General features: G+C 38.5%; 1 protein-coding gene across 2 annotated transcripts in view; it reads right to left on the bottom strand.

Annotated features, from left to right (window-relative positions):
* Positions 1 to 11,887, bottom strand: part of CD36 (CD36 molecule (CD36 blood group)) — a 28,521-nt gene extending 16,634 nt beyond the window's left edge. Inside the window, exons 1-2 of one of the 2 annotated variants that reach the window (XM_075428221.1) lie at positions 11,690 to 11,887; positions 6,220 to 6,456 (exon numbers count right to left, since the gene is read on the bottom strand). In XM_075428221.1, the coding sequence (XP_075284336.1) occupies positions 6,220 to 6,339 (120 nt within the window). In that variant the 5' untranslated portion in view covers positions 6,340 to 6,456; positions 11,690 to 11,887. The remainder of the gene's footprint in view (positions 1 to 6,219; positions 6,457 to 11,689) is intronic. The other variant, XM_009943569.2, reaches the window with a different exon arrangement.
* Positions 11,888 to 12,459: the final 572 nt, after the last annotated feature.

Raw genomic sequence — 12,459 nt, 5'->3', positions numbered from 1 at the left:
CAGCAGGGTCCTGGGATGGGAGCAGATGCCAGGATTTGACCTCCTGCCTCTGTGTAGCTGGGATAGGGAGATGGTTAAGGGTTCCTGGCAGCTATATGGTCAAGAGGACAAACTAATCTCTCTAAAAGTCAGCAACACACAGATGTGAATAGAGAAGTTTCAACCCCATGGCAACAGATTTTAAAATAGTGTTACTTCTTAAAATCTTTAAGTTTTCCCCTCCTTCCTTTCCTCCTTCCCTTTATAACACTTTGCTAGGGGTTATAATAGCACAGAATATACGCGAACTCCCCTGCCACTGCGGTTTGCTCAGAGTGCCTGAGCCATGGGACCTCTCCTCCCATTCTTGAGAGGCACAGAAATAGTCCCCAACCTGCCTTCATCTTTAGACATTTTTAGCACTTCGAAAAATGTTTACTCTGCAATGATCACATCCTATGACTGTGTTGAGTTGGAATAACATAAGGAACGTGCTTCCTCACAGATTTCTCCATGTAAATGATCTTATTTTTTCCAAAGGGTGGATCTTAGCCGCTAATCCTCTCTCTGCTATTGCAGAGTTTGTTTCTCATGCTAGAATGACTACTATGTCCATGTTATACCCTTAGGAAATGCCAAGAGGGAAAAATCACTTTGGGCATTGTACAAAGAGGTCCCTAGGACCTGAATACGTGGGACAGCCAAGTCACAACTAGTTAGTGTGTGGATTTGCAGCCTACCGTTTACTCTGTGCTAATGGACACTCTTGGGAGGTGCTTCAAGGGGACAGCTGATCCAGCCTGACAGTGCTGCAGCCAAAGGGGCAAGCTGGCTCCTGCAGCCCCTGGTACCCGATCCCTTCCTTTGTGCCAGTTCTCATTGCTCAGGGAACTGTTTCTGATGGGTTACCTTTCCACCCATGAGCCACTTGGCTTGGTGATTTGGGTAGGGGGAAGGATCATATCAGAACCGGAGTTAAGGGAAGTGGAAGGACAAAAGAGGGAGGGGGAGGAAGGGAACAAGACCATTATCTCTTGTGGCATTCAGCCATTATTGTTAATAACATTTCTCCCACAAAGGAGGTGTGTATGATTCCCTGTCACATACTTCAAGAGTGCAAATGGTGGGTTAAAGCAGCAAAAAGTCTAGACCTCTGTCTTTGTTCTTCTCTGCATTTAATAAAACTAATACCCTCACACCGGCAAGCCCTTGGGTTTTGGCTGTCTGATTGCTCCTCATCCCTAAGTATTACCCCTTTTTATGGCTGGTCACTTGTATATTCCCTTAGTAACACTGCCATGCTTCGTGGTATTACAAAAGGTAGGGTAATTTGGGAAAGTACTAATCTGCAACTGATAATATGAAACACTTCTCAACTCCCTAGTCAACGTACATCAGCTCTAATATCTTACACAATAGTTCACTGCTGTTAGCAAAAGTAGCTATACAATATGTAATTGCTACACAGCCAGGCTAATCTCATGACCTAACTGTGCAAGACTCAGGGAAATCAATGAGAACTTTAGCCCTTTTTGTTTGTGACACAATTTTTTCCCCCATTTGTGGTGCGTCAACTGGCAATACATGAACAGGAGAAATGCTGAGCAGTCAGCACTAGAAGCTTGCTGTACTTTGTTGCTTTATGCTGAATTCAGCCATCTGAATCTGCTGGGCTACACATGTAAGCTGGAGGAAACAAACAATACAGTTCTGTAAAACTGAATAAGCGAAGTTCCAGGAAAGAAAATAATTTTTTGCCATTTTGCAGCTGAAAGTATGAATAGTAATTTGTTACTGTTAAAGAGATGATTATTATCTTATTATTAGCCTTTCTATTCAGGCTTTGTTGGATCAAAACTTTTAGGCTTTTTTCAGTCCTTGAGTATAAAAAATTATGGAAGCCAATCAAGTTTATCATTGGTAATGCTAGAATATGTATGATTAGATCACTGATGTTCTGCTGAGAGCCAGCAGTTGATTTAGCTTCATTAGTTTAGATAGAGAGGTGACATATGAATGTCAGAAATATTATTTTAATTTGAAGTATTTCCTAAGCCTCCAGTAGCTGACAAGGTATCATCTGGCCAATCATAGATAACAGATATGTAGAGAGACAGATGGCTAAACACAATAACAGCTAAAATTGATAACTTTATTTCTAAAAATAGCAGAGACTAACCCTGAGGACTCTACAGGAATAGTGCAGCACTGTATTGTGGCAAATCATCCACCATTTTGTATTATCAATTCATCAGGAATTCTATATATTAAATAAAATTATGTGGCTTCTTTTAATGCCCTGAGCTCATGTGCTCAGGTAGAAAGCAAAAGCTCTTAGCAAAGTGGTGATAAAGATTTTTCTGGCAAATGAATCAGCTACCCATAGATTTGAGTGGTTAGACCTAGCTGGAAAAAAAAGTTATCAGCTGAAAAAAAAACTTTTATCATCACTGAAATGATGGGAATTTTGCCTAAATAAATAATATTGCTTTAAGGGAGAGAAAGGCAAAAAAGTAGTAATTGAGCCATATCAAAATATGTCATTATTTCAACAATATCAGATGCAAGCTTTCTGATTGTTTTGAATTCACTTTTTTTTTTTTTAATGTTAGACATGATAATGTCTACTAATGATGACAACAGACATGATACTGTGTAACCAAAATGTGTGGAGTCAGTTAAAAGGTACATTTTGATAGCCTCAAACAAAATATTTTTTGTAAATAATTCCAAAACTTGTATGTTTCATTCTTTAGTTATGAAAGCTGATTTTCTAAAACCCTAGGGCCTTCATGGAAAGGCATCTCTTCCCTTTGGATAAATTCGTTGTTTGGGCAAACTAGAATTTTTGCCCTTTGGTACTGAAGTCAAAGGCACCTCTTAAGGGGGAAGACTCCTTTCCCTGAATAGTATCAGAGCTGAAATAGCTTAGTACTAATCTCGTTCAGTGGATTCCTGCCAAGATGCTGCTGGTGGTGTCATTCTGAGTGTGCTCTTCAAGTGACAGTTTCTTTAAACAGCCTCTATAAAGGTTCAGAAAATGTATGTAATGTTGAAATTCTTTAAACCTGCTCCCAGCAAGAGTAGGAACAGCTTATCCCAAAAGGATTTGAGACACAGGTAGAGCAGTCTGGAGTTAGAGAAGATGGCAACATGTTTTGTGCTGAAGCACAGATGTACGTCAATAAACTGTAACACATAAAGAAGTAACTTCTTGGTGTGACATGGACTTTGTTTAGGTTGTCTACCTACGGACTGTTCATGGGTGGAGAACAGCACCTGCCTGCTGGGAGATAACAGCCTATACCTTGAAAGTCTCTATTCTCAAATTTCTAAGGGCACCTGAGACTGTCCATACACTTGCAAATGCTTTCTCTTTTCTGCAACAACAGTATGCAGCCTTCCAGCAAAAAGTGTCCTGCAGTGTTTACTCAGCCTAATCTTTCAGTGACTGCAATAAAGAAGAAATGAGTCTGGTAGGGTTTGGTAAGCTGCAAAAATGTGTGCTTAAGAGAAGCGTGCTCAGACTTCTACTGCTAGCAGAACAAGAATGGTGAGAACTGATGATTGCATTGATTTTTGAAACTAAGTTGTCCCTACTTATTGGGAGATGCTAAGAAGCTCAACTGAATTTGCTTGAACATAATTTAATGATAATGTGATTTGACTAAATCTTGATAACAAGATAATTTGTGACAACTTGCCTTGTTATATTATGAAGTGTCCTAAAACTATTGCTTCAAGAGAAAAAAAAAATTATTCCATATTTGTTTCTTGAATCCAGTAATAACATTTTATAACAAAATTCTTTTTCTCTAGAAATTAATATTTGGTCTTTCTGTGTTGCTGTCGACTTGTGCAAAGAACTAGGATTTACTCTGAGACAGGATAGGCAAAGGAGGGGTCTTTTTCAAGCTTTGGACTATGCAGAATTGAAGACATGATTTTGCTTATAGTGGTGAAATCTGAAACAGTTTTTCACTTTTATTAAAGATATGTCATTCTGACATTTGTTTTCACCCAGTGGGTGAGAACGTAAGTTCAGGTTTTGCCTCATATGAGTCCAAAAGGAAATACAAATGTCCACAGGCAAGATCTGAGACAATGTCTCACTCATTAGGTTTTCTTCTGTCCAAGAGTCTCTGTTCTTGAGAAATAAAAAATAAAATTGTCATTTAAATTGATCTATTTCTAACAAACATTTCCTTACAAAAAAGTTATTTCCAAACATGAAAATTTTCAGAAAAAAATGTATTTTCAGTATGCTCTGCTCAGCAGACCCATTTCCTTTGCAGTCAGCTCAGTATTTATCAAATATAACTCCAGTGAATAATGAATACTTGTTTTTATTACTAGCCCTTTCATCAACACAGGTAAATCAGAATGAGTTAGATTCAAGTCCCTCTTGAGCATCTGATGTAGTTTAGCTGTTGCACCTTGGCATATCTTTTCTGAAAAGGGATTGTCTCAGTGTCTCACAGTCTCACTAAATAGTCAGCATGATAAATAGGGAAAAAAATCTAGTAGAACTTGTGCTTAGGAAAAAAAGTACCCATTTACTTAAATAAAGCCTCTACAAATTTACTTTTTTACATTTTATATGAATTTTGGTACAAATCTTCTTTTTTATACATATCAAACAAGCTGCCAGGAAATAGGTACTTGCGTCTGAAATATGATCCCAATGCAGAAAATTATAAAGAGGTCAAGGAAAAAATTAGTCTGTCTAATACTTTACCACTATGAACTCATGCAGGTATAATTTCATAAGCAGACATTTGCAAACCATGGTGTATAGCTGATTCATTATTGTAAGTAAACAGATGAACGCATAACATTGCTAATATGTGTAATTTGTTTTGAAAATACTTAATGGCATAAGACAACACTCCATATTAACTCTAAGTAAATATTTAATGTAAGGAGATACAAATATCTAGAACTATGTGCTTTCTAGAAAACCTGTCATTTCCTCAATAAGTCAATCAATAAAAATTATTTGCAAATATAGAGAGTATGACTTTAATAAAATGTTGCAAGGTGCATGAGACACTCTCTAGTGAGAATTATTTTTTATTCTCCATAAATTTGAAAATGTCATGAAAAATACAATAAGAATAGGAAAATTCCTCTACAGTTAGGTTTTCAATGAGTTTGCTGACAAAGTTAAAATGTTATCTAGAAGTCCATTCTTTTTAATTCTTTTAAAAAAGTGATGGCAGAATCTAGGCAGGGCCTCAACAAATAGTTTAACATTTCCTGACAGTTCATATATCTGCCTCTTCAATTGACTTCAATAGCTGCTGAGTTAAGGGCAGTCTTCTAGAAGGGCCTTTGAAAAATTGCATCCAAGATCTCCACAGTCTTCAGCACCACAGCAGATCATTAGGAGGACTAACCATCAACCAAAGATCTTAAGGTTTCTAGATTTTTAACTGTGGGAGAGCCCACCTTTGCTGCAGTGACCCCCGGAAGACCCCAAGACTCCATGATGGACAATCTGGGGCTTCCATGGTCTTTCACTCCAGATTACTCCATTAATCCCTCAGTTAATACATCCTTTTCACCGAAAATTTACTAAATTGACTTTTTATTTTTCTTTACAGAAAAAAACTAGATTTCAAAGAAATTAAATCATCTTAGAAAAGCAGAAAACAATTTGTCTTCCAGGTCTTCAACACTCAAATTACACTTCACACCCCTTGATCTAAGGATATGTGTGATCAGATTCTGCAGTCTTGTGGAGCACATTGGCTTAGATCATATAGTCATAGAATGTGGCCTGAATTCATGCAAGTGTAGGGTTGGATTGGATTCTGCATCAGAACTTTGTTTGGATTATTCATAGTATGTAAGTATAAGTGCATGGAGGGAGTACCAAAATAAGAAAAAGTGGATCATCATGGGGAAAAAATAAAGAGACTAGAAACAGATCTAAAAAATACAAATAAAAATGCTTACTTCCAAATTACATTACTGCAAACACATCTTGAAAACAATATTTTCGTTTCTCATATGAAGTGTGAAAGACAGCAAGTAACTAAGCATGACAATATAATTAATATATTAAAAACATATTGGTGCAGCATCTGTTCCCAGGGAAGTTTGTATTGCATATATTACAAAAAACTATTTTTAAAAAAGGAAAAAAAGCAGAAACAGATCACGAGATTTAGCAATAATGACTGTTCAATAACCACAAACCATATAGATTGAAAAAAAGAAAGAAAAAAACTGTACCTTTTTTATTGCTTTGTTTATAAGGTTATCTCCAACCGGTATCAGAACTCCCCCGAAGATAGCCAGCACACCACCGATGACAGCCCCAGTGAGGAGCCCACAGTTTCTGTTACAGCCCATTCCTCTCCTTTGTCAGGTTGCAGACAGACAATGTGAAAATATCCTTGCTGTGAGGCTTGGTGTTTTTTTCTCCCTGCTTGGTCCCAGTAGACTCAGTGATCTTCCTGAGAGAAGCTGCTAATATAAGGAGAGAGTGAACAAAAAGTCACATTCCAAAGCTTGAAGTACAAAGTGCATGAGGTTAAGCAGGTAGGAAGATAACATGTCAAAACTAGCCAGAGAGTGGCAGCCAGTGCCAAAGGAAATAAAGGGAAAAAAATGTTGCATGTACTTATGGCGAGCTAGTTGCTTATTACAGAACATTATCTTATATTCCAATTCTCTAAAAGACTGCTAAGTTCTTTCATTAGGGTTGGTTTCTGGGGTTTTTTTTGGCTCTGTTGCATTAGGGCAAAATGAAATCATTATTATTCAGCTGTTATGGGTTTATGTGGCAAGGTTTTGGTAGCAGGGTGAGGGGGGGTTATAGGGATGACTTCTGTGAGAAGCTGCAAGAAACTTCCCTCATGTCTGATAAAGCCAGTGCCAGCTGGCTCTAAGATGGACCTGCTGCTGCCCAAGGCCAAGGCAATCAGTGACGGTGGCAGCGCCTCTGTGGTAACATAGTTAAGAAGGTGAAGAAAAAACTCTGGGGTGAAATGACAGTGAAGACAGAGGAGTGAGATGATGTGAGAGAAACAACCCTGCAGGCACCAAGGTCAGTGAAGAAGGAGGGGGGAGTAGGTGCTCAAAATCTCAGACCAGAGAGCCTTCCCTTGCAGCTCGTGATGAAGACCATGGTGAGGCAGGTTGTTCCCCTGCAGCCCATGGAGGTCCACGGTGGAGCACATCGCCACCTGTAGCCCATGGAAGGGACCCCACACTGGGGCAGGTGGATGCCCGGAGGAAGCTGTGACCCAGGTGGGAGCCCTGTTCTGGAGCAGGCTCCTGCCAGGACCTGCGGACCCGTGGAGAGAGAAACCCACGCTGGAGCAGGTTTGCTGGCAGGACTTGTGACACCATGGGGACCCACGCTGGAGCAGCCTGTTTCTGAAGGACTGCACCTCATTGACGGGACCCATGCTGGGGCAGTTTGTGAAGAGCTGCAGTACATGGGAAGGACTCATGTTGGAGAAATTAGTGGAGAACTGTCTCCTGTGAGAGGGACCTCATGCTGGAGCAGGGGAAGAGTGTGAGGAGTCCTCCTCCTGAAGAGGAAGGAGTGGCAGAGACAACGTGTGATGAACTGACCATAACCCCCTTTCCCCATTGTAGAGAGGAGGGAGAGAAACGGGAGTGAAGCTGAGCCCTGGAAGAAGGGAGGGGTGGGGGGAAGGTGTTTTAAGAGATGGATTTATTTCTCACTATCCTCCTCTGATTTGATTGGTGATGAATTAAATTCGCTTTTTTTTCTCCCCAAATCCAGTCTGTTTTGTCTGTGACAGTAATTGGTGAGTGATCTCTCCCTGTCCTTATCTTGACCCTCGAGCCTTTCATCATATTTCCTCTCCCCTGTCCAGCTGAGGAGGGGGAGTGATAGAGCGGTTTTAGTGGGCACCTGGCATTTATCCAGGCCAAACCAAAACAGTTCTTTCATTAGGCTTGGTTTCTGGGGTCTTTTTTGGCTCTGTTGCATTAGGGCAAACTGACATAATTATTATTCAGCTGAGACTTCTCATGACGCAAGCATCTTCTCTAAAACCTGTCTGTGCCAAAGGAGAAGGCTACAGCCCTCTGCTTTTATCACAGCCCGTAGTGCCCATGTCTCCCAGTTCAGGCAAAACCAGGACTTCACACCCCACGTGTGAGTCACCCAGGCTGTTTCTGCATTGTGCCAGTAAGGAAGTCCTCAAGGTCTGTCAGCAGCTTGGTGGGAATGGCAGTCTCTAATGCAGGCACCTAAGAGCAGCCTGTCTTTCTAGATCTCCGTGCACCCGCAGTCTACTACTGAAAGGATAAAACTTTATTTCAGCAACTTCATGACAAAGGCATAACTGGATTTTTGTTTCAGAGCTGCATTCTTACCATCGCCTAGTTTCATCAATCCCAACTGCCTGACAGAAAGGCAGACTTCTTGAAGTCAGTCCAGATTTTGTTCTTTGAAAGATGTAGCACTTTGTATTTCAAGATCATTCAGTCTCAGAAATAAAAGAGTCTGCAATTACTTACTGGAAAACGACAGTTACTGGTAATATGTTCTAACGTACCATAAGATCTGCCCCTAGTGAAAGGTGTGGTAAAGAAAACCAGAATGATACCTGTGCTGAGACATACGGTACAACTTAAATTTCCAGTGATAATTTTTCCTATTTCTACTGTTTATGAATAACTGAGACAAAGAACTGCCTAATTTGCAATTTATTCTTGCACAGGAATTAACCACATCCACAGAATTTGCAAGTTTCTTATTTGCTTTAGACCTCCAGCTAACAGAAAATCTGCTGGTTTCTATTATAGATGTTTTTGTCTATATACTTCACATTGTTACCAGTTTATGTTTGTTAACATCTTGTGACCATCTATAAATCAATTTTAAAGCAGATACTAGTTGCAGAGTTAATTACGCATGTAAGGCCAAACACAGAGAGCAAAGGAAAACAGAAAGATGGAGCGGAAGAATAACTCAACCTGAATTCCCAATTAACTCGTGAAGATTAAAGGGCTACAAAATCTCTGAAGATTTCTAAATAGTAAAGCAGGTTTTCATTTTTGTAAATGCAGTTGTGAGGTCCGTGTATTAAAAAAAAAAAAGTCAAATGTAGCATGCACTGACAAATAAGGTACCATGGTCAGCAGGCGAACAATGCGTCCTCCCATGTTCTACCAAACTCACAATTATACCATGTCTGTAGCTGAGCCCAGTCTGCTGCTTTTTTCCGCACTGGAAAGCCACCTTTTGCCTGCACTTGTACTAGCAGCGGTTTATGGCTCCCTTGCCATTAACAATGATTATTTCTGTACATTTGAGCTCATTCGATGTTTCAATAATTTCTCGTTGGATACTTGCAAGCAGAATGACCAAAAGACTATCTGCAATCTCAGAAAAATACCCTTCCAATAAAAGCCCACCAGTCCATCCTTCTGTCACCAGGTCATTACTTGTAGTTCCCACATCAAAACTTTACCTTTTGATTGCTTTACCTGCACATACAAAGGACCAAGAAATAAACTAGATTTGGCTAAGGATTTTGACTTTCACTAGGGACTGAGAAGAGTGTCTTTACAGCTGTAATCCTGGCTTTTGTGCTGGAGGAGGTGCACCTGTTTTGAACTACAGGTTTACTTTGTTGCTTTCCTCTCTACTAGCTCTGTTACTCCATGCCTTTGCACAGAACAGCAACAGAAACTCATTAAAGGGGTAACATTAAGAAAATAATCCATTTTCCCAAACTTTTCGTGTAACTTGTTGCAATTTTCACAAAGATAACTGAAAGATGACTCGACTGAATTATAAAAACGCCAAGTTATTAAAGGCTCTTTGCAGGGATGAACGATAAAGGATCTTTATGCATACAATGGATGGATGCACAAGGTGAGTAATGGCAAACTTCAGAGCAAACTCAAGTTAGAAATGCAGTAGACCTGAAAAACTTTTGAATGAAAGTCACTAAAATCAACTGTCATATCTTTGTAGATGTTCTGATCAGGATCTTTTGTCTGGCAAGAGAAGAGGGGATTTAAAAATCTGACTGCTGTTGCACATTATAGCAAATCTAAGGAGAAGCAGAAATTCTCAATGAAATAAAATTCTGAAAAGTACATGTTTCAAGTTGATTTTTTTCCATCATGCTCTCTATTCTAGTAGATTTTTTAAAAGAAGTGTGGAAATACACATTTTAAAAATTAAATTGGAGATTAGTTCTTCCACAAGTGTTTAAAGAGGGCTTTTAGACTTTTTCAGACATTTTTTCTTGTCTTACACACTGAAGATTTTCAATTTCAATAGAAATACACCTTCCACTGAAATAAGTTTCCATGTAAGTTTCTACAAGCTTTTCCAATGGAATGTTTTTGCATTAGGCACAGTAGGTATCTCTCATGAGCACTAGCAATAAACACCTGGAAAGTAACTGGGTGCTAATAACTTCTGTCTATTTCTAGCTTTTGCAAATTGTAAAATACTCACCCTTCTCCCACCAAACACAATGCAATAGCAGTCTAGACATCTCAATTTACTCAATTCAGTTTATCCATTACACAACTGCAGTGAAGACCACTCACGACATAACACTCAATTTCACATACAAGTCAACAAGCTATTCTCATCTATCACAACTGAATGTAAAATATGAAGATTAAAGTAGAAATTTCCCAAAGATAAGCAGTTGTGTCTAGGAAATTATATTCAAGCGAACATTATTTGCTGTAAGCAGAATAAAAGTACCATAACAAAATTCAATACTGTCCATGAGACCATAGTATCATTTAAATTTAGATTTGACTATAACATTAATAAGAATATTCACCCCATTCTAGAGTGCCAGGTATGTAATTTTTAATATTGTTTCAAATGTGCTTAATACAACATTGACAATGGAAATGGTACATTCAAATCTCTGAAAAGACAATTTATAAGCAACTAAATAGGAGGGAAGATGCAAATTATTAAACTTTTTCTTCCCTACTTAACTTATACTTCTGCACACGTCAGTTTAAAGCAAGCCCTTAAAAACATCAAAGAATATTATCTGTATTTTCTTAACAATTTCTCCAGCTCAAACAGTAATTTTTAGACATTGCGTGACATGGCATTACTTCAATTCTGACAGAGAATCAGATTTATTGCCCCAGATGACAGCAACTACATGGGGAAAAAGCAGAAATGGGTTTTGAAAATTCCTATGAAAACTTTCAACCCAAAATCATAGTGTTTCTTTAAACTTCATGATGGTTTCTCCAAGGTCTATTGGTGAGATTAAAAATCCTGAAATTATTAAGATATACATTTGCAGGGAAGAGGTTATTTCTGCTTTTTTTTTTTAGTCTTTGATGTACTTTGTAACTATAATTTCAAGCTTTTTGTCTGCAATAGTAAACGTGACAAATACCACTTTAAAAATATGCATTTCGTATAAATTCACATGACCATAAAACTGCATTTTCAAGAATATTAAATATCAAAAGACAGAATGCAATTGCGAAAGTCGGGAATACCGAACATAAAACACCATTGCTAACACAGTAAAGAAGCATTTCACTAATACATGTAAAATTTCAACATTTCTCGCTAACAGCTTTGCAAAATCCTGTCATTTTACTTTATTTTACTTTATATTACAAATAAGTATATTCAAGAGCTTTCCAACAACTGATTTGAAAAGTATTTCTGAGGAAAATCCTCTGATTTTAAATGTTGTATCATATGACTCACCTTGAATAAGGGCAATTGACGTTTCAGCTGAAGGTATGAGTACTTAACACAAGACTTGCACCAAGTTACAAGAAAACAAGCAGCTAAATGTCCCCACCAAGCACATAGCCTCTAAACTCCGAGGGAGTGTTTATATATTCCAAGAGACGTCAGTTCCCTCTTTATCTTTTTGCCAGAAGAAAAAGTTAAGTTGTATTGGTGTTGGGGGGGGGGGGGGGAGTGGGAAGGGGGGGTGTGTGTGTTATTTTTACAGTCTGACTAAAAGCCACTACCTACATCTCGTGGCAATATACTTAGCAGCTGCAATCTTTGCCACATTTTGATCCAAGTGAGTCAAAGGTCAAGGAGACAAAAGGGTAACTTACATATTTGGTTCCTGGCCACTTCTTCTCTGATATCCATGTGCTTTAAAAGTGCTCATATTAGCGAGTTACAACTAACCAGTTCCTGACAGCCTCTTTAAGATACAGAATATTTTCAAATGTTCTTTGCTATATAGCATGCTCTGTTGTACAAATAAAGCCTGACTATTGCAGTCATTCTCTGTCAAAATACAGGCTAAACACCTTTGCAGCTTAATCATCGTGACAATAAATTTCAAGCAATAATAATCAGGAAATGTCAGAATATTTTTAAAAGGGATTTTTTTTTTCTCACAGTTTGGATTACATTTCCTCACAAAGCACTAAGGCTCTTCCACTTTTACTGTAAGTTCATTCAACTTTGTCCCAGAAGATTCTTTTTCTTAGTGTATAGAAAAATCAGTTAAC

This window comes from Opisthocomus hoazin, chromosome 8 (assembly GCF_030867145.1).
Source record: "Opisthocomus hoazin isolate bOpiHoa1 chromosome 8, bOpiHoa1.hap1, whole genome shotgun sequence".
NCBI classification, from domain to species: Eukaryota; Metazoa; Chordata; class Aves; order Opisthocomiformes; family Opisthocomidae; genus Opisthocomus; species Opisthocomus hoazin.
Note: the sequence above shows the minus strand (reverse complement) of the source record. Positions and strands in the feature narration are given on the sequence as shown.